The 21,554-nt window shown below is 34.2% G+C and overlaps 1 protein-coding gene across 1 annotated transcript in view; it reads left to right on the forward strand.

Annotated features, from left to right (window-relative positions):
• Positions 1 to 21,554, forward strand: part of LOC111619926 (F-BAR and double SH3 domains protein 2-like) — a 199,857-nt gene that overhangs the window by 116,338 nt on the left and 61,965 nt on the right. Inside the window, exon 8 of the mRNA XM_023361748.1 lies at positions 5,485 to 5,570. Within this exon, the coding sequence (XP_023217516.1) occupies positions 5,485 to 5,570 (86 nt within the window). The remainder of the gene's footprint in view (positions 1 to 5,484; positions 5,571 to 21,554) is intronic.

The raw sequence follows: 21,554 nt of genomic DNA on the forward strand, positions 1-21,554 counted from the left end.
TACCAATGTGTTCTCCCACGACAACAAAAACTCAAAAATATAAATAAATAGTTCGTTACTAACATTTTTGAACCAAAAAGGTTCTTCTTCAGGTAATGTTGAATTTCTGATGGAATACTGATTGAAGAAAACAAATTTGAAATTCAAACATGCACTTCCCAATTATGTCTTCTTAGGCATGCGCTCTGAAGTATTGACAGTAATCATAGATTTTTGTTCATTAGCACCTGCCACGCTACTGATAGAGTTATCTCATCTTTGTGACTGATGCAGTTATTACTGCTAAGGCTAGCTATGTATATGCTGGCAGCCTCAGGTGGTCAAATTTCAAATTTGTTTTCTTCGATCAGCATTCCATCAAAAATTCAATGTTACCTTTTCAGTTTGAAAATGTTAGTAACAAACTATTTATTTATTTTTTTGCATTTTTGTTGTCGTGGGAGAACACACCGGTAACAGGTTTGAAGATTTTGTTAGAATAAAACAAATTTGACAATTACAAAAACAAAAAAATTCCACACAGCACTTAGAAGTGATGTTTTGCAATGGTCAATAAAACTATCATAAAACATACATTTTTTGTCAGTACCAAGTGTTATAGTTTGTTTTAATGTACTCAAATTTGTCTTGATAGGAAAGGTATGTTCTGAAGAACTGTTACCAAAATCTTTGGATCAACCCAGCCATTTGCTACAAAACTGAGCTTTGAGTGATTTGTATGCTTTTGTGCATTAAAATTTTACTTCTACACTAGTCGATGTTTTGAGCAGTAAGAGTTATTAAATAACCTAGTAAAAAAATCCAGCAATGAGTTGCATAACTTTCCAGCTGTTATGAGATCTTTATTAAAAAATAAATTTTATATTATTAAACAAACATAAATTTGTGTGTGGCACCATTATTTATGAGATTTTATTATAAAAAATTTTTTTTAATTTTTAGCTATTATAAACTGACCAAAGGCTTAATTTTGAGGGTAGAGATGGATTTTGTAAAAAATTGTAAATGTTAATAACGAGTAAAATCTTCCCCAAGTAAAATAAGTTCAACCCTACTCAAGATATGATCCACTAGTCCCTCGACCTTTAACTACCAAAATTTAATAGCATTGAGCCCCTAATATACAAATTTCCCTGCAAAATTTCAGAATTTTTCAACAAAAGTCAGGGAATAATTCAGCTTTAAATTGGGTGAACAAAATTGTGCCCACACATACATCCATAGATACAGATAAAACCTGAATTTTTTTTTTTTTTTTTTTTTGCATTTCTTTTTGTTTTGTGGTCCCATGAGTCCAAAAATGTAAAAATGTTTCAGTTTCCTTCTGATGTACAAGGTGCGTTCATTATTTTAGTCGCATTCCATAAGTAGTGCGATAATATAATTATTAATTATGATATAATTAATAATTATATTATCTATATGATAATATAATTATAATATGATGATATAATTAGTCGCATTCCATAAGTAATGCGACTAATTTTTTNAAAATAATAGCCACATTATGATAAATATAATTATAATATGATGATATAATTAGTCGCATTCCATAAGTAATGCGACTAATTTTTTTCACGGCATGACGATATGCTGTAGCTAGTTCTAACCTGCTGTGCTAGGTGGTTTAGTGTGTTCCTGACCTGGCTCCTGCCAACTTTTTTTTGCTTCTCCACATGAAAGGGAAACATTGAGACACGATTGAAAACATCAAGGCTTATGTTACATCGGCTCTAAAGGACATTCTGGAGAAGGCCCTCCAGAATGCTTTCCAGGCCCAGAAACACTGCCTTCACAAGTGTATCGATGCAGGAGGGTGCTATTTCAAAGATTTTTGACTAATTGTAAAAATACGTTCAATAAATGATTTTTTATGAATTTGGTCGCATTACTTATGGAACACACCTTGTATATAACAGAGCTTGTAAACTAAAATGCAAGTTTTGCTATCTTCTAAATATGATAAACATTCAGATGCAAGCCAAACTATATATTAATACATCTCCATGAAAGCATGGCACAAACATGGCACATGAAGCAGAGTGATGACAATTTGGTCATATGAGATGACATTCATGCAAGTTTTCTACATTGGTTTGTTTTTTCATGTACAGTTTGTGATGGTTACAAATACTCCTCCAATATTTCAATATATTCTGATGTTGATGCTGCTTTCATAAAAATTAATGTGTTAACATATAGGGGCTATATGTCAACATATTAACACAATGACAGAAAATGGTTTTTAAGTTATATGGATGAAGCACTCCAGATTGTTTGCCTCACCTTTTCTGCAGCTGACTCTGGGACCAATTTTTCCCAAAGGGAATTGAAATGTGGGTTCATTGTTCCATAATATACCCTGCCTGTTATGAATGGTCCAATTTTTCATTTGATGAGCTCATTGCAATTGACTGCATTTGTTGAGATGCATTAGGATTGGCTTTTTTTTTTTTTTTTTAGCTTTTATAAAAGCCATACTTTAATCTTCAGACATATTTTTCCATTGCATGTGCAAAGTTTTAATTAGGCATTTTTTGGCACTGATGACCAGATGCAGTGATATAGCAGTTTGATTTTTCATAATGTATCTTTGCATATGAGAATAGTTGTTTTGTCAGGAGCTGTTTTTGTCCAGTCAAATTCTTTGGGCAAATTGTATCAGTTTTTATTCTGTGGCTGATTACATTTTGCACTGTAGACTTAGCTAGGTATAGTAACTTCATTATATTTTCCAGACTTTTGCTATTTTCTTCTTTTGTTTTGATAATTCTGTATATATCTGCAGTATCTTTAAATTATAAAAAAAGTTCACAGTAACTGTTAACTAGATTTTCATTAAGTGGAGTTAAATTTACACTAAAATACAATAGGTGATCGGTTAACGAACATAATCCGTTCCAAGACTTTATTTGCTATCCGAATTGTTTGTTATCCTATTATCGATTTACCATAGGTTTCTATGGGAATTTGATTAATTTGTTCTGGAGACTCCAAAAATTAAAAAAATATATACTTTCTTACTAAGTTTATTTATATGTAACAATAAAAATACATACATACACAGTCTTGAATATTTATTAGTTATGTTTTTTTGTTTGTAGGGGTTAAAGAATCTGTCTAATGTCGATTATGTCTCTCTCTTCTTCAGGGTTTTCAGAAGTAATTAATAGCATTGTAATTGTAAAGATCCCCAAGCCTGTTAACCTCAACCTGGTTTGGATATATGCCATTCTAAGACTGTCAATCTGACATCCCCACTTCTTCAAAAGATCTTTAATTAATAGCAGATATTGGCATTAATCCTCTTTTTCAGAATAAAACATATCTCACCGAGTTTCTTGGTGTTCTTCATTGAAGATTTCTTGGCATTCTTCTGTCGTCAGATCCGTTTCGGGTTCCATTATGAGCTCTTCAATGTTCTTTATTTCTCAGATGTGATTTTTGTTACTCCTTTAGCTGCTTGAGTCTTCTCAGTTATACTGTTGTATCTTTCTTAGATAAGATTCAACTGTGCCCTACTGTAGATTTGTTCAAACCATACTGTCCAGCAACATCAGACATCTTCTACTCACTCTCTACTTTTGCTATTATACTCTCATCTTTTGGAAATAAAAACCGATGCAAAATGTAACAAGTGCCCCCAACAGTCTCATGAATACTATAAAAGAATTGTTTCTGTCAGAAAAATAAAAGGGTGGAATTACAAGGGAGTATTTCAAAGTTCGAGGAATACTGTCCAATCAGTATATATCGGGTTGAGCATCGATGTCAGCATCTCCCACTCTCCAAAAAGTTTCAAATTGTTACCTGAAGACAAGGGAAAATCAATTGGTATTTGCTATTTCCGTCACTTCTTTTTATGTTTGTTCAGTGAAGTGTTTGTTGTCCGATCATAAAAATCTTTCGTGTAAGTGTTCGTTATCCCATTTGTTCGTTAACCGATCACCCACTGTATAAGATTATGCCAAAACATCAAAAACTGGTGACATGAACTGATAGTGGATGCTAATGAGAGTCTACTCTTTTTACATTCTTGATACTTCTTTACTGATTGAAAGCTGAATCAGTCTTTTGTAACCAAATGATCTCCCAGATTTTTATCCAACAATTTAAGTCAAATTAATAATCCAAAACAAAGTAATTTGGCTAGGAGTAGGAGCTTAGCACTCATCTCATGATAAATATAATAATTATAAATAAATTAATTAATTTTAATTGTATTTAGAATACTCTGGAGAAAAACATTAGTCTGAAGTGGGATGCAAATCTGTAATTCCTGTTTACCATACTATTGCATTGCTAGTTCCACCACCCAACCCTCCATTTGATCTTTGTTTCCAGAGCTATTAATTAATTAAGATATAACCAAACTGATCACTTATGGTACTGACTTAACTGGGAATGACTGGGAATGGCAATGGAACCCACAACCTTCCATTGCTCTCAGCCAACTTACACTTTAACCTCAGTGTGGTGTGTGTTTATGTTTGTGTGTGTAAATACATATGATAACATTTATAACCTGATTTATTAGAGTAATCAAACCTTTTTATTGGACTATTTTAAGTCTAACTTGTAAGTAATGATTTGAAACAAGGTAATTTGGCAAGAGGTAGACTGTTAGGCTGCCATCTTGTGATAAATTTAATAATAATAAATAAATCAATTTTAATTTAATAAAACAACAGTCATTCCTGCTCTTTAACTTTGTTTTTTTATATTTTGAATATTTTGAATTTTACATTCATAAATTATTAGATATAAAACAAGAACTATATTAATAAATTTTATATGTATAGTGGCCATCTTATAATGAGATGTAATCAACTTTCTCGTGAGTCAAAAGCATCAATGGTTTGCCCAACATTTTTGTTCTTTTATAAAAGTTTAATAATCCACTCTAATAAAAGTATGCTGAAAAACATAGTTATATTTATTATACAGTAATAAACATACCAAGTTATTTCTTTTTAGGTAAAGACACTAAGTCATAAAATAATTGGCATTATTTATTTTTCATTACAACAAAAAAGAATTTTATTTCTTTCTCTTACACTCTCTCATTTTGCACTTAACCAAAATTGTTTAGAGCACAATAAAAGAATTTATAAAATAACAACATAACAATGACCATCAACATAAAGAGCACTTCTTAGTATCCATCACACGTCATCTCATAGAATGCAGCATTACCAACACATAGCAAATAGTTAAGCAATTTCTCCATGAAAAATATGTATTTAATATTCCTGTTAAAATAACAAATGTTTTCATATTATCTGCAATTGATCAAAAATGATGCAGTGATCAACCAATTGATCACGATTCAGTTGTTGGCCAGGCATGGTATAAAAGATTTAAAAATATGGATGTGACTTTTTTTTCCACCAAGATTCATATTGTTTGATAAGTTTCAGATATGCAATTTTCATTTAGGATAAAATTTTAAATGATTTTAATGCATGTTATATTATTTCATAGGCATTATTAAAATTAGCAACAACTTATTTGCAAAGAAAAGTGCCAAATATTAATGAATTGAAAGGAGATGAAACAGAAGACCAAAGGTACATTTTGTACATTTTATTTCATTTTCCTGTTTTTTGAATATGAGAGATACATTAATAAAATGTTTATTTATTATCTTATCATTTTTATTTTAAAATAAAAAATTGAAATAATATTAATATTTAATTAATATGAATACAAAAATAAATATATCATAAGTATGTATAAAATTTATATTGAGAAAATTATTAGCATTTTCAAAAAAACTGACAATTTTTTCAATGTAATATTTTAATATACAGCATAGGCTTATAATAAAAAATATTCAACAATTTTTTTTATTTAGAACAAAGGATAATGACATTAGGTTTGTTCATAAAATACTGATTAAACCATGTATAAAAAGATATTCTGTTTTACATTTAATTAATAATTTCATAAAGGAACTTAATGATATCTTGCTTCTAATAAATTTGAAAATAATTATTTAAAATAAAAAAAAAAGGTGATAATTTCTGAAAAAAGTTCATTTTCTCAATTAATTAGTTGTCTAATTAGTTTTTGTGTCTTTTGTTGTTCATTAATTTATACTTCTAAATTAATTAATGCATCTTTAACAGTGGATGAAGTTGAAGGAATACTAACATTTTTGATCCTGTGGACAGATGAAAGCAGAATCACTTCTCAATATTTTTCAAAATATAAAAAAAAAATAACATTAGATTTTAGGATCTGTTATGATTTTAGAACCATATCAGTGCAAATATTATAGATTATAAACTTATAAATAAATAAATATTGATTATATTTAAGAATTTTATATAATTTATTTTTATTTTTCAAAGATATTTTGCTTATCTTGATCACAGATTTAAAATTTTTAATGTTATAGAAGCATTATAACTAGTATTGAGCATCATAAAAGCATATATTTGTTAGATATATAATGTATAACAAATAGATTTGCCAACCATTTTCCATTTTGGAGAACAATCCCCTCTTGAATTGTATTGGCCGCCCAACCTCTTTTTATCAGTAATATCCTTCTTTTGAGTACAATTTTAATTGTTATTTTTGTTCAATTTTACTTTATTATTTCTGAAATATTACCGTATTTCAATATTTTATTTTTTTGACTTAGAAACCACCTTGCACACTTTTTCAGCTGTAAAACATTTCTTGTACTTAAAATTCTAGTCTAAGTAAATGTTTTCAGCTCTGTTCAGGGCTCACTTCAGACTTGCATCCAAAAAAAAAAAAAACTAGAACTGTTGAAAAATAGGGAAAATATTTTCCCAAATATTTTCATGATCTGTTGTTTGGTGGCTACACTGGCCAGATTTTTCTCTCGAGCTCCCTCTTGTTTTTTATCTTCCCCTTTTTTTTTTCTTCAGAGCTACAAGTGTTCTAATGTTAATATATGTTTCTTTCGTAAATTAAAAGTTTTAATTATTATCACAGTGTGTGTTAATAGTTCAGTTTCAACAAGAACAAGCTGAGTATTCTGTTCTATTTTCAGAATGTTTTTAAATATGTTCTTTTGCATCACTTCTATAATGGACTTGATCAAAAAGTTTGTTACCAAAAATTTCCGTTGTTAATATCACAAAAAAGGATGGAATACTATAGATAGGGATAAATATTCAAAAGAGATAAAAGTAAGACATGGGGATACATACAAACAAAAGCATTAAGTAGTAAATTTCTGCTCTGTTTTACTATGTGTATACAGACAGATAACAAGATACACTAAAACAAGATTAATATTCACTGACAATTGTTACTATCAATTATGAAAGACATACAAATGTAACTGAATTTTTTTAAAAATAATACTGACCCTCTTATGATAATTCATCGCTTACTAGTACTGTAATTTTTGCATATTATCTGTACTGTATTAATATGCTGGAACTTTTCAATAGACACTGACACATGCAAAAAAAAGATGTTTTTTGCATTAATATTAATTAACCATAGATTAATATTTAGATGTAATATTACAGTCTTTAGATTGTTATCAAACACCAACAAAATTCCAGGAATATTTAGTACTCCTGTACAATAGTAGATTTGATAGAAATCTCACTTATGTAGGGTGTGGCTTGATTAAGCCTTGTTGTTTTTTTTCTCCTTATATCATCTTTCTAGTGTGAGACTTTACTTCTGGCTTTTGTTCCTGTGACCACACCGTGATTGGATTTCCCTATGGTCTGATCTGTTTAGAGAACAAAAAGGGTGACACCTGATTGGTCAAAAAAGGGTACTGGCAGTGGACTGCGTAAGATTTGAAAAAGGAGAAGATTACTTTTGGGAGAGAGCTGGAAGGAGACATACATATTGACAAGTATGGAATGAAGACCCTTATAACAGAACGATCTGAGGTTTTTATTCATCACCAGTCACCCCTTTGAACCTTTTCCTCCTCTAAATACTTTTATAATCCTATAATTCTTAATATCTTCCCTTTAACTTTGGGCCCAGTTATTTGTAAAAATTAGTTAAGTTAGACCTAAGATAGAATATGTTCTTTGTTTGTTGGTACTTGGGAACCCATCCATTGTATTTGTTACAATCAGTCCCAATTAATCTTGTAAATTCATAGTTCATAAGCACAAATGATTGTTTCTTCAGAATGTTAGTTTTTTTTTTTTTTTTTTTTGTGAAAATTAAACTTATTTATCAATGCCGAGCGATTCCCTGGATTCAGTTATTTATTATTTGGCTACAAGAGTCTATCAACAGGGCTTGTTGCCTAGGATAGCTGAGCACAAATATAGGGTTTATCCAATAAGTATTGGGACTGAAGTCATAAAAAGAAATTTATTGAAGATATATGTACAGTGAGCTAATAATCTTCAAAATATGACCCTCTTGCATCAATATACCACTGCCAAAGCTTTTTCCAGTCTTCATATGACTCCTGGAAGGCAGCAGCTGCAAGGGCTGCCTTCCAGGAGACAGTCCTTGTTCAGTCTGCTTGTCAAAGCCACTTGGACAGCCTCAATCATCTCAAAATATGTCCTTTCAGGCTCCTTTGATATGAGGGAACAAAAAGAAGTCAGGGGAGCCACATCTGGACTATAGGGTGGTTGGGACAGCATTGACACATTGTGTTTGACCAGTGCCTCCCTCACAATTAGTGATATGTGACTGGCGCATTGTCATGATGGAGCATCCAGGTATCAGCGATCTCCTTTCAGATGCAGTGGACCCTAATCCTCAAAAGTTCTTGCACTTTGGCCACATTTTCATTGGTTCAAGTCACTGTCAAACTTCCAGTGCATTGTTTGTCTTCAACATCTACCAGCCATCTTTGAATTCTTTATGCCACTCAAAAACACGTGTTCTGGACACGGCTTTGTTCTTGTATGCCTCACAGATCATATCCAAAGTCTCAGTAGTGGATTTGTTCAATTTAATGCAAAATTTGATGGCAAACACTGCTTGATGGTTTGCTGCATCTTGACTCTCAATGCAAGCACTAAACACACTTTCACTTCAGGTGCTATCTATACACTCTGAAAGCTTAAAGAAAACTGAGCCAGGTTGCATATTTTAAGTGATATCCCCACCACTTATCCCACCTATAGGAACTGTCTTCCACCCCTTCCAATTGGCAGGAAAAAATCAGTTTCGATACTTATTGGACAAACCCTATATGACATTTACAAAAACAAACTGTCTACTACACTAGCCCAATAGGTTCTGTACATTCACATTGGGATTGTTTATTGAGAGCTGCTATTCTTGAAGGGTACAACTGCCTTGCAACCCATACCAACTCATTCACACACATACAATGTTCCATCATCTACTCACATTCATATCTGTTAGTGGAGCTCTTGAGAGCACTCACTCCAGGGACACAATGGCAATTAGCTTTCCCTTGCTTTGTTTCAACTGTTGGTATATAGCTGCCTTTCAACTTTGTATTTTAATTCTTATTTTCTGTTTTTTTTTTTTTTTTTTTTTTTTTTTTTTTTTTTTTTTTTTTTTTTTTTTTTTTTTTTTTTTTTTTTTTTTTTTTTTTTTTTTTTTTTTTTTTTTTTTTTTTTTTTTTTTTTTTTTTTTTTTTTTTTTTNGACTCTTAGCTTGGTTTCCAGTTAGGTTATGATAAGTTAGATTAAATTAGATTAGAGTTTGTTAGCTTTAGTTGTCTGGTTAGGTTCGTCCTAAGTTATGGTAGGTTTGTTTAGTTAGTGAGTAAGTTAATGTTTTAAAAAACATAAATAAGTAAATAAATAATTTTTGGGGTCTTGCTTGTTTGTCTCTGTCGGTCCGTTCGTCTCGTCTAGTTTGTCATTGTGTTCATTTGCTTTTCACACTGTCTGTCTAGTTGTTAAGTAGTTTTAAGATTTGCGATTGTGTTCAGTTTTATTAGTATTAAGTAGTTATAAGTTTTCCTACTAATAGCCTTGGCACTAACTTCTACACTTAGCTATTCATGATGGCACTCAATTATTAGTGTTTTCTACACTCAGGTTTTCTTTTGGACCACTACGGCCTTGCAACCTAAAAACTGCACGCCAGTATCAAACATAGAGGGTACTGTAGTCCTATGTACATCATTCAGAGGAATCATACCTTTCTCTAATGCCTATCTCCTCTTCCTCCTTCCCTCCTTCTTCCTCTCCCCTTTCCCTTACCCTCTTTTTGCTGGCTAAACACTTCATGTATGGCTGATGTCTTTCTTGTATGTATGTATGTATGTATGTCTGTATGCATGTACTGTACACTAGCCCAATATGTGAATGTGTTCATAGTATCAGTCAACTGGGAGGAAGCAAAATTAATTAAAACGGGTTTTGTACAAAACCTCAGAACACTATAAGCTTGGGAAATTTTTAAGACCACAATCAAAGAAAATTTCATAAACAGCAAAGATACCAAAACTTTGTCGCAAGCTTGGAAATCACTCGAAGATAAACAACACACAAACTGGAACAACATAAAACAATGCATTTTACAGTTGGATACAATGGACCATTAGAACTATTAGAAATTATAAGTTTTTTCATTTCCATATTAATTTCATGTGAATTATTAATAAAAATTTTTTGTGAAATTAACAATGGGAATTTTTAGTAAGCAACTTTTTGATCAAGTTCATTATAAAAGTGACACAAAAGAACATATTTAATAACATTCTGGAAATAGAACAGAATACTCATCTCGTTCTAGTTTTTTTTCCCCTGTGGATATAAGCCTGGAGCAGACCCTGAATGGAACCAAAAATGTTTCACAACTGGAAAAGTATGCAAGGTAGTTTGTAAGTCAATTAATAATTCCAGTTAGAATAAATCCTAGTAATTTTATTTTCTTATTATAAAGTAATAGATTCATCTTTATCATTCACTAAAACAAAGGAAAAAGAAAGCTACTACTACAGTGAGTTTTATGTCAACATGACCCTCCACATTTTTGAGGACATGAATTAACAAATTAGTTTTCTTAATATTTTCAACTGATATTTAGCCTATATACAAAGTAACTACTAGTTATATAAAAATTTAAAAATTATTATATTTTAACAAAATGTAAAAAAAAATGACTGTTTCACATCAATATGACCACATAATATGATGAATTATATAATGAGTTATAGCAAAAAATAGTATAAAATGTTTCTTGTTTGGATAACTATGTTAAATTTTTAATTGGCTATTAATATGCCTCAAAAGCAAACTTATCATAACGACCACAAATGACTTTAAGATGACATTTGTGTCACCTTAAAGTCATTTGTGGTTGTTATGATAAGTTTGCTTTTGAGGCAATATTAATAGCCAAGTAAAATTTTAGCACAGCAAAAAATATTTAATTTACTTTTAAATATAAACAAAATTACAAATTAATAATTTATATCATCATCAGAATTTCAGATGACATCTAAATTTTGATTTTTCAAACTTTTTACAAGATTTATGATTGTTCCTTGCCCTATGCTGTCCCAGGCCTGTTGGATAGCCTTTTTCAAATCAAGAACACATGTAAACTATTGGTTGTTCACATAAATTTGGCAAATCATAATTGCCCAAAGGTTTTCCATTGGGTTTATTTCTGGAGAAATTGCAAGCCAATCCAAATATCAATTCTTTGTTTTTGAATGAAGAAATTCCTTAGTTTCCTAGCCCTTAAATACAGATGCATTGTCCAGATGAAATGTGAATTTGGTTTGACAAATTCATTGTAGCAAACTTGTATTCAGCACTTCAGTGTACTCTGCACCATCTATTCTTGAAGAAACAAATTGCAATTTCACTCATTCTTTAGAATTAAAAGCACCTCATGTCATAAATGAGCCACCACCAAAATTTCAATTCTTGAAATACAAGAATATCACACCAATATTACTTCTATCTGGGCTATCTAGATTAATGTTTTCATCTGAAAAGATCACCTACAGAAAAATTCAAGTTAAAATTTAATATAAGTCATTAGCAAATTCCCAAGTATAAGTACACTAAATTAATCCATACTTACTAACTTGCAGTTAAAATCTGTATTAATTTTAGAAAAGTCAAGATGTACAGTACTCCTTTATGATGGGGAAGTAGGCGTGGAATTTTATTCATTTTTTCACATACGATATTTTCACTTTGCTGTACAGCATGCCATATAGTCAATTTGAAGCATCCAAATTCAGCCTTTTTCCAGAAATTTCTCAAGAAATTAATCTTTCATTTCTAAGACTGTTTTCTTCTGTAATTGGTGCACTTTTTACTTCTGTACTCATCAGGATTTTGCAGAAAATTTCAAATAACTCCTTTCAAGCAGCTTAATGTTTTATTTATTCGTTCATAGCTTTTGCTTTGTTTACAGCAGGCTACAATTTTTGTCTTTCTCATACTCATTTAAAATATGCCATTGGCTCATGGACCATTTTTAAAAACAAAAAAATCAAAAATCAAGCGCAGATATTAAAACATAAAAGTAAACTTCAAAAATTTGCATGGAGGTTATATTCATGTGAAATATGGTAAAAATTCTTCAAGTCCAAACTGGATGAACCTAACATAAGTACAATCTCTACCAATCTCAATATTTTTCCAGAAGGCAGGAAAATTAGAATGTAACAGGATGTTTGACAAATATTTGAACTGGAAAATTCAATTTCAGATCAAACACAATTTAAATTTCCTATCTTGTACATTCCATGTAATATGTGGATAATGATTCACAAGGCATGCTTGTCATGCTTTAGAGATTGTCCTTTCTTCTTTGTTAATGCAATTTTCTTATCTGTCTGCCTTGAAAATATCAAGGGCTTCTATCTCTCCAATATGCTCCCCATGCAACAATATTCTTTGTGAGGCTTGTTGAAGAAACAGGACTATCCCAGCTTTTGACACAGATGGAGAGGATGGTGGTTGTTTTCCCATGTTGAATATCTATCTTTGCTCCTTAACACTCTTGAATAACAATTGTTTGGTGGAGCCAATGTAAATTAGATATCTCTTGGATCTGTCATCACTAAGGGAATTGGTGTATACTCCAGGTGCTTTATCTATATTTATTGGGTCTTATTTTCAAGACAAAGAGATCAGAAAATTGCATTAACAAAGAAGAAAGGACAATCTCTAAAGCATGACAAGCATGTGTGGCAAATGCTATGTTTGCCACACATGCTTGCCTTCTCAATCTTAATTTGTGAAAACAAGCAATGAACTATGGGTGGTATTCATCATCACTTCCTAAAACGAGTCCAAACACACCCAGTGAGCACTGTTAATAGTTGTTAGTTGTTAACCATGACAATGAGACACGTGTACAGTTTTCGCTAGGAAGACAATAAATTTAGTTGTTGTGTTATAACCTTTGTCTCATTCATTCTATTATGCACAGTGATGAAAATAAGACAACAGTAGTAGAACCACTGCATTTGGTGGGTCAGACTAAGAATGTAATTAGACAAAGAAGAACAATGAAATGCACCTTTTGAGAACCTTTATCAGGTATGTCATTTCTCTTTCTTCAGAAGACCTCAGTCATCGGATCATAGCCAAGATTGTCACAGCAAAAATCCCTCCATACAACTTTTAACCATATAACTTTTCCAATCCAGCCTTATGATTCCACATGTGTGAAAGCACATTTGTGTTTGGATCGCTAAAGCCAATCACAGAAAGAGGCAACGTGCATTTTTCTGGAACAAGCTCATTGCCTGTTCATCCTAGATGAGAACAAACATAAACCTTCTCATCAACACAGGTTCAGACATATCAATCTTTCCAGCCTCTTTGTCACAAAAGAAGTGTACATCTCAAATGTCCTTGACAGCAGAAAACACAACTGCAATTCATGTCTACAATTAGCAAACACTCACTCTTGATTTTGGGTTAAAGATAATTTTTTGCTGAAAATTCTTTATTGGCAACATGTCAACGGCAATAATAGGTGATGATTTCTTGTATCATTTCCATTTGGTACCAAATCTTAGATGCAAGTGTCTCATAGATGTTCAGACACAGGTGAATTTGCCAGGCAAATTATTAGAAATCTTTATCCATTCCATTAAGCCCAGTGACTCCATATTTCACAAGATATTGGAAGAATTTCCTGAGATCACCAGATCACTACATCCTAATCAACCCATGAAACACAACGTTGTACATCATATAGAAACCATGAGTCTGCCCTTAACTGCAAAACCACATTGCCTAGCACCCAATAAGCTTAAAATTGTCAAGACTGAATTAGACAAGATGATAGCTCATGTCCATATGAGAACATCAAAAAGCAATTACACATCACCACTCTACATGGTCACTAAGAAAAACAGTTGGAAATGGTGATCAATGGAGAATTATCTCATCCTGAACACACAAACCATAAAGGATAGATATATCATTTCAAACATTGCAAATTTCATGTTGGAACTGCACGGAACACAAATCTTCTCGCATATAGATTTAATCAAGGCCTATCATCAAATATCCATTTGATGATAGGCCTTGCACAAAACAGCTATAATGACACCGTGTGGTCTTTTTGAGAGCATTAGGATGCAATTCAGATTGTGCAACATGTCTGCAATCTTTCAATGAAGTAACCAGAGGTACATTGACAAAGTAACCAGAAGACTCTCTTTTGTATATGCTTTCGTTGATGACATACTAATAGCATCATGCTCCCAGGAAGAACACATCTTGCATTTTCACATCTTATTCCAATGCCCCCAAGAATATGGGTTGACCATAAATCCATCAAAATGCACCTTCAGTGTACATTAACCAAATTTCTTGGATTCAAGGTTTTAGGAAAGTCTCTCCTTGTTAGTCAGAGCCATCCAAGAATTTTCCAAATCCTCATCTCTCACAGTTCTTGGGCATAATGAATTTCTACAGATGTATTCCTCGAGTGGCATACATCCTCGCCCCGCTAGTGCAGCTGCTAGAAGAAAAAAGAGTGGGAAATGTGCATCACTCACTCAGAAAACAGAATCACAATCTCTGCAATGGTCAAAAGCAGCAGAACAAGTCATTTGTATCAGCTAAGGAAGCAATGGCCAAGGCCACACTCCTCCATCATCCAATACCCGGAGCTAAACTATAAATATGGGTAGATGTGTAGATGCAGCAGTTAGCAGAGCACTGATGCAACACAACAGAAAACAGAACCGATTGCCTTTATCTCAGCAAAACTGACACCAAATCAACGCAACTGGTCAGCTATGTCAGAGAGCTATTGGCAATATACACATCAATAAAACTGTGACTGTAGGGTTGGTGTCTCTTTGACACCACCGAGTCTCGCAGGACTCGGAAATTGCGACTTTACATCACGTGAGCGGTAGTGGGTAGGCAGTTGGATTCAGAGCAGAGGTGAGGAGAGAGAAACGAAAAATTAATAAACAATGACAAATTTATTTTATTGGGCAGGAGTACACGATATACGATCTTATCCCTATTTTCTTTCATTTAACTGTCGCGAGAGAGAGAGAGTTTACAAACGACTTGCGTGTGGATAAATACCTTATAAAGAAGTTGAGGATGGATGACTCAAACACAGGATTCTTTGGTGATCGAAGGGTCTTTTTATTCAAATTGTTTGGGTAACAGATCTTTGGAGGGAGGTATCCGACAGGCGTGGAATAAGTCAAGAACTTGGGCGTGATAGGTATCTGTATGTTCATATCGATGGAGGCACAGTATTTTAACACACTTTTGAGGTGACTTTTGTGGATGGACTTTGGAGGACGACTGACTAGATTTTTTTTCATCGTTCTCCCTGGTTATTGGGTATTTTCCTTCTGGGGATTTTTCATAAGGTCAGGAGTTTGTTGCCAATGGCCTGGCATCCAATACTGGAAATTTAGCAAAAGTTCCGAGTGACACATTAATAACTAGATGGATCATTCTCAACAAGGAAGCAAGTCCGTGGGAAACAATTTTTATGATGGCTTTTGATGATAGGCCTTGTCGAAGTCAAATGATGAAATTGTAAAATGATAATATTTTCATCCCTTCGTATGTCACATCACCCTGGCCTTTCTAAAATCAGGCTTGTTCTGAGGGAGCATGATCGATTTTAATGAGTTGAAGTTACAATGGAGTAGGTAGAGGACAAAGGGGATTCCCTGGATGTTCTTGAGATATCCGATGAAATCAGGGTTAAGAAAATTGTAAGGACCTGTATTATGAACACAATATTTAAGAGTCTCTCTCTCTGAGTGAAAAATACCAACATGAATTATTTCCGACATTGATATGATTATATTTATGATATGGTTATCATTCTAATTAATTATTTCCGACAATATATTTTATTTGCGATACACATAGGTTTTATGGATTTATAATATACTCTCTCTCTCTTGGTGTGGTTACGTGGTGAGTGTGAGGAGGTTGGTTGAGAGGGTTGGGGGGAGTTTGTCACCTGCAAGATTCTGGATAAAAGAAGGAAGGGCGATTAACGATCCTATTAAGCTTATCCGGCGTTTAATATTAGGATTAGTTATTAGTCAAAGGTAACCTTCTTTAACTTTCCCTTGTTAATTTTGTCTGTTGTCTTAATTAACTCTGTCTTGTTAATTTTGGTTGAACGCTATTTCCTTCCTTTGGCAGGCTAGCCTTTCATTTGGGAATTTGACTTCATCCAGGCGTCAGGAGAATCCAGGGACATTCTTCCACCGGTCCCCGGCTGCATAATGCATAAGAATGAGAGCAAGTCGGTTCTTCTCTAGGGGTAGATTCTATTATTCTTTCTTCACCTTCAGAATCATCTTCCTCTGATTCTAGGCTCGTTTCTGGTTGGGGTTGAATTTCGGTGAGGATAAATTCATCCCATGGGTCCACACTTAGGGAAGGTTGGCGGGATAATATCTTAGGTTTGTGGACATTGGCATAGGAGATTGGTCTAAACTTTCTGACCTTTCGAATTCTTGTCTAGCAGTGCAATGTTTCAATCTATTAGCATGAACTTGGAATTGTTTCTTCATTTGAATATTTTCGATAAGGAACGTGACGGGACTTAATTTGGATATGATACGAAATGGGCCGGACCATCGGGGTGCTAATTTTCTTTTTAACCCTTGAGGTAGAACAACCTCGTTAAAGGAAGACTCGATCACCCACCTGATATGTAGGAATTTTATGGGTTCGGCAATGTATTTTTTGGTATTCTCGGGCTGCTGCTTCGGCATATTCTTGTGCCAATTGATGGACACTGGCCATTCAAAGATGGAGCTCCGATGCGAAGTTATCTTCTACATCGTATTTAGCTCAGGTCGGACAGGTGACAAGGTCAAAGGGGTAAATTGGATCTCGTCCATACAACAGAAAGAATGGACTGTCATTCGTAGAAGCGTGGACGGTAGTGTTATATGCAAATAAGGTGTAGGGAATCCATTCATCCCAGTCTTTTTGGTCTTTGGCTACGTAGTGTGAGATAATATCAACAAGGGTTTTATTGAATCTTTCAACTATCCCATTACATGCAGGGTGATAAGCGGTTGTAAGAAGTCGCTTAATATGAAGCAATTCGCATACTTCCTTGAACATCTTGGAGATTAAATTTGGGGCTCGATCGGTAAGAAGTTGTACATGAGTCGAATGGCGTAAAATGATGTTGGTAACGAAGGCTTTGGCGATAGTTTTGCTATGAATATTGGGTAAAGGTATCGCTTCTGCATATCAGCTGAAATGGTCCACAAAAACTAAAATGTATTTATTTCCGTTGGTTGTAATAGGCAAAGGACCGATAATGTCCATAGCTGTCCGTTCAAATAAATGTGTGAGGGGAGAGAATAACTGTAATTCAGCTTCTGTTTGTTTGTCTTTTCGCTTGTGTATAGCACATCGTTGACATTCTTGGCAATGAGTTTTTATGTCTTTATTCATGGTCTGCCAATAAAATAAGGTCTGGAGTTTTTGTTGCATCTGCATCCTTCGTGCTCTCAAATGTCCTCCGACAGGAGTATCATGATAAGTATGTAATACAGTAGACCCCCCTATAACGCTTAGATACGTTCCACGTTAATCGAATTTTACATTGTAGGAATCATTAAATACATGAGCCAATTGCAGTCGGATAGGTGTGAAGTTTACGGACTAAAGCTGTTTGAAAGGTTTTCTTCTATAAAATTAACCAATTCTAGACTAATTCCACTCAACATTTCCAAAACACGTATAATTTTTTGGGAATAATCTGTATAAACTATGCTATATACAAAAAATTGTAGGATTACTTACCAAGTGTGCACCGTTCGACTACGCCGTTGCTCAAAGCTTGTTTTCGTTGCGGAACAGCGCACAAAATGCCGGCCACGATTTCTGACAACAAATTTTTCGCAGAAAAATAACTTGACCTTTGGAAACATCATTAATATAAATAATTTTTATGGCCATTGAATAAGAAATGTTTCTTTCACAAGAAATGTATAAAATTAGTGCTGTATTAGAGTTACGGTACCTAATTTACATACCGTACAGATGATAATAAACTCAACTTACTAGCCTAAACTCTCCGTAGCATGGCACCAGGTGGCGGAAAGCATATATATAATTATAATAAAGTTACAATAAATTAAGTTAATATATAATTATATCTACAGTACCTAATTTATATATAATACTGTACAGACAATAGCAAACTCAATTTAGCTGCTCCGTAGCGTGGTGCAGGGCGGAGGAAAGTAGTTTGGCTGCTCATCCACTATTGGTCCAGATTCTATCAATCTTGTCACGACACGAGTTGGCGACGACGTTTTAGGAGTTCCTTTATATGAATATTGCTACAATTTTTTCGCTACGTTATAGGAACCCACGTTATAGGGGGGGTCGACTGTATATATGGGATCAGTACGGATGGAATAACTAATTGTTCTAGAAAGTCTCCTTGATTGATAGGTTGTAAATGATAAAGAGCTCCTTCCTCATCTAGGAAGAACTGTTCCTTAAGATTTGGATCTTGAGTGGTTACATCTTCTAGTTGCTGAATTATAGGATTCCATTTTGGAACTCATCTTTGTAAATTTCGGATTTGGGCTTTGGAGTATATCGGGTCAAGGTCTTCAATCTCTAGGATTTGTCGGATAGGAATGCGACTTAAAGCATCGGCATTTTTATGACACTCTCCAGCTCTATGCCTTACTTCAAACTCAAATTCTTGCAAAAATATAATCCAACAGGCTATTCAAGAGTTTGTGCTCGAGTCTTTGTTGCTCATGAGCCATTTCAATGGTCTGTGGTCAGTGAGAATAATGAATTTCTTTCTGTATAAATAGGGTTTGAAATATTTGGTAGCCCAATCAACCGCTAGGCATTCTTTCTCAGTAGTGCTATAATTTTTCTCGGATTTCCTCAATATGCAACTGGCGTAAGCGATTGGCATTTCTCCCCTTTCATCCTCTTGTGATAATATGGCTCCAATGGCCTCATTACAAGCATCTGTAGCCAGTATAAAAGGTTTGGTGAAATTGGGAGATTTTAAAAGTGGGGTTGAAGTAATGATTTCTTTTAATCTCTCAACACTCCACTCTTGCTCTTCTCCCCATTGGAATTGAGCGTCATTCTTTAAAAGATCGGTAAGATTTTATGTGGCGCCAGTAATATCCGGTTAAACCTAGGAACAATTTGATATCATGTTTGTTGGCGGATTTTGGGAAAGTCAATACGCAATTGATTTTGTTGGGATTCGGTCTTATCCCTTCATTAGAAACGCTGTGGCCCAAGAATTTTTGTCACTGCAAGAAGTGACATTTCTTTGGTTTTAGTTTTAAGCCGGCAGCAGCAAGGCACTGGAAAATTTGTTCTAATTGTGAGAGATGAGTTTGGAAGTCAAAACTAAAAGTCAAGATGTCGTCCATATAGACGAGGCAAGTTTTCCCTTTTAATCCATGAAGGATGAAGTCTGCCGCCCTTTGCCAGGATGCAAGCCTCCCAGAAAAACCCATTGGCATACAATTCCATTGATAATGATTGTCGAGGCTAGAAGAAGCAGACTTTTCTTTATCTCTCAGGGCTAATTGCCAGAACCCCGAAAGGGTGTCCATGGTCGAAAAATATTTTGCCTGTCCCATCAAACTGAGTGCTTCCTGAACCTAAAGGTAATGGATATGGGTCGGTCTTGGTAACTTTATTGAGCTTGCGATAATATATGATAAGGTGCCATAGCCCTGGGTCCTTTATCTTGACTAATAATGCTGGTGCTGACCAGGGGACTTCGAGTGTGATATTATTCCATGATCTAATAACTCATCAATGATTTCATTCATCTTTTCTCTTTGAGCATAGGGTATTCGATACGGAGGTTGGTATATGGGAGAAGCATCTCCGGTATTGATTTCGTGTTCCACTACTTGACAATATCCCAAATCATAATCGTGAGTGGCAAAGACATGTCGATATTTATACAAGAGGTCTAATAAAGGCTGTTTTTTCTCTTTTCCAATATGGGACCAATTGAATAATTGACTGAATTTTTCTCTGGTAAGAACAGGAGTAGAGGATTTATTGAGAGAGCAGGGCATTATGGGAGATTTGTCTTCTACTGCTCTTAAAAAGATTCCTACACATTTGCCTTTCGCTATTTTCCTAGGTTGGGTGGAAAGGTTAGTTATACAGACTGGTACTTGTCCTCCCTTCATGGTTTTTGCTAGGATATCTGTCCCTATGACCCCCTCCTGGCTGCAAATAGAGGATTCTATAACTCCGATTTTGCCCTTTTGTCTTAATCCTGAGATATTGGCCATCGTAATTATTTCGGATCTTGGGGGAAGATTACAATCCGCCGATAAGGTTACATCTTGAGTTTGTTCGGGATTAAAATTTTTTCTTTGGCTATGGGTGACTTTGGTTGTTGATCGATTAAGAATCAAGTAACTTTTAGGCTGGATTTGTGTGCCTTTATGAGGTCGGTTTTTCTCTTCTGGCTTTAAAATATTTGATTTGTGTGAATCAGGGTTTTTCCAAAATGGAATTTCCTCTCCCCTTGGGAGGGTTAATGTTTCTCGTGCTAGACAAATTGTCAACTGTTGGGTTTTTATAATATCTCTTCCTAAAAGTCCATCAAATGGATGTGTAATCTGATCATCTACGACATAACACGAGTGAGAAAATTGTAAAGGGCCCTTATCAAAGTGAACCTTTATGGTCCCATAGGTGGTTATTCCATAGCCCGTAACACTTTGGAATGGAATCTCTCCTTTTTTCCAATTAACTTCTACGCAGGCCACCCTGTGAACTAATGATCGGGATAAAAGCGCGACTTTAGACCCAGTATCTATAGCCAGTCAAGCCGTATATCTGTCGATTTTACACGATAAACTTGGTTCATAATCCCAGCCTAGTGCTCAGATTCCTCCTTTACCTCTAGACATTAAAGGCATTCCCCTTCAAGAGATATATGGGTTTCTTGGTGTCGGTGATCAAAAATCTCGGGATAATGCAGGGTAACCCATTTGGGAAGACCGAAAGGGTCTGGCTGATTTGTGATATGATATTCTGCATTTCCACCAATTTACTTTACTAATTCTGCCATATGTCTGCCTCCTGGGTGGCTGGGAATTTGTTCGTACTTTTTCGCTTTTTGGTCCCCTT

The sequence above is a fragment of the Centruroides sculpturatus genome, unplaced genomic scaffold (assembly GCF_000671375.1).
Source record: "Centruroides sculpturatus isolate CEXI.00-Female unplaced genomic scaffold, Cexi_2.0 scaffold235, whole genome shotgun sequence".
Classification (NCBI taxonomy): Eukaryota; Metazoa; Arthropoda; class Arachnida; order Scorpiones; family Buthidae; genus Centruroides; species Centruroides sculpturatus.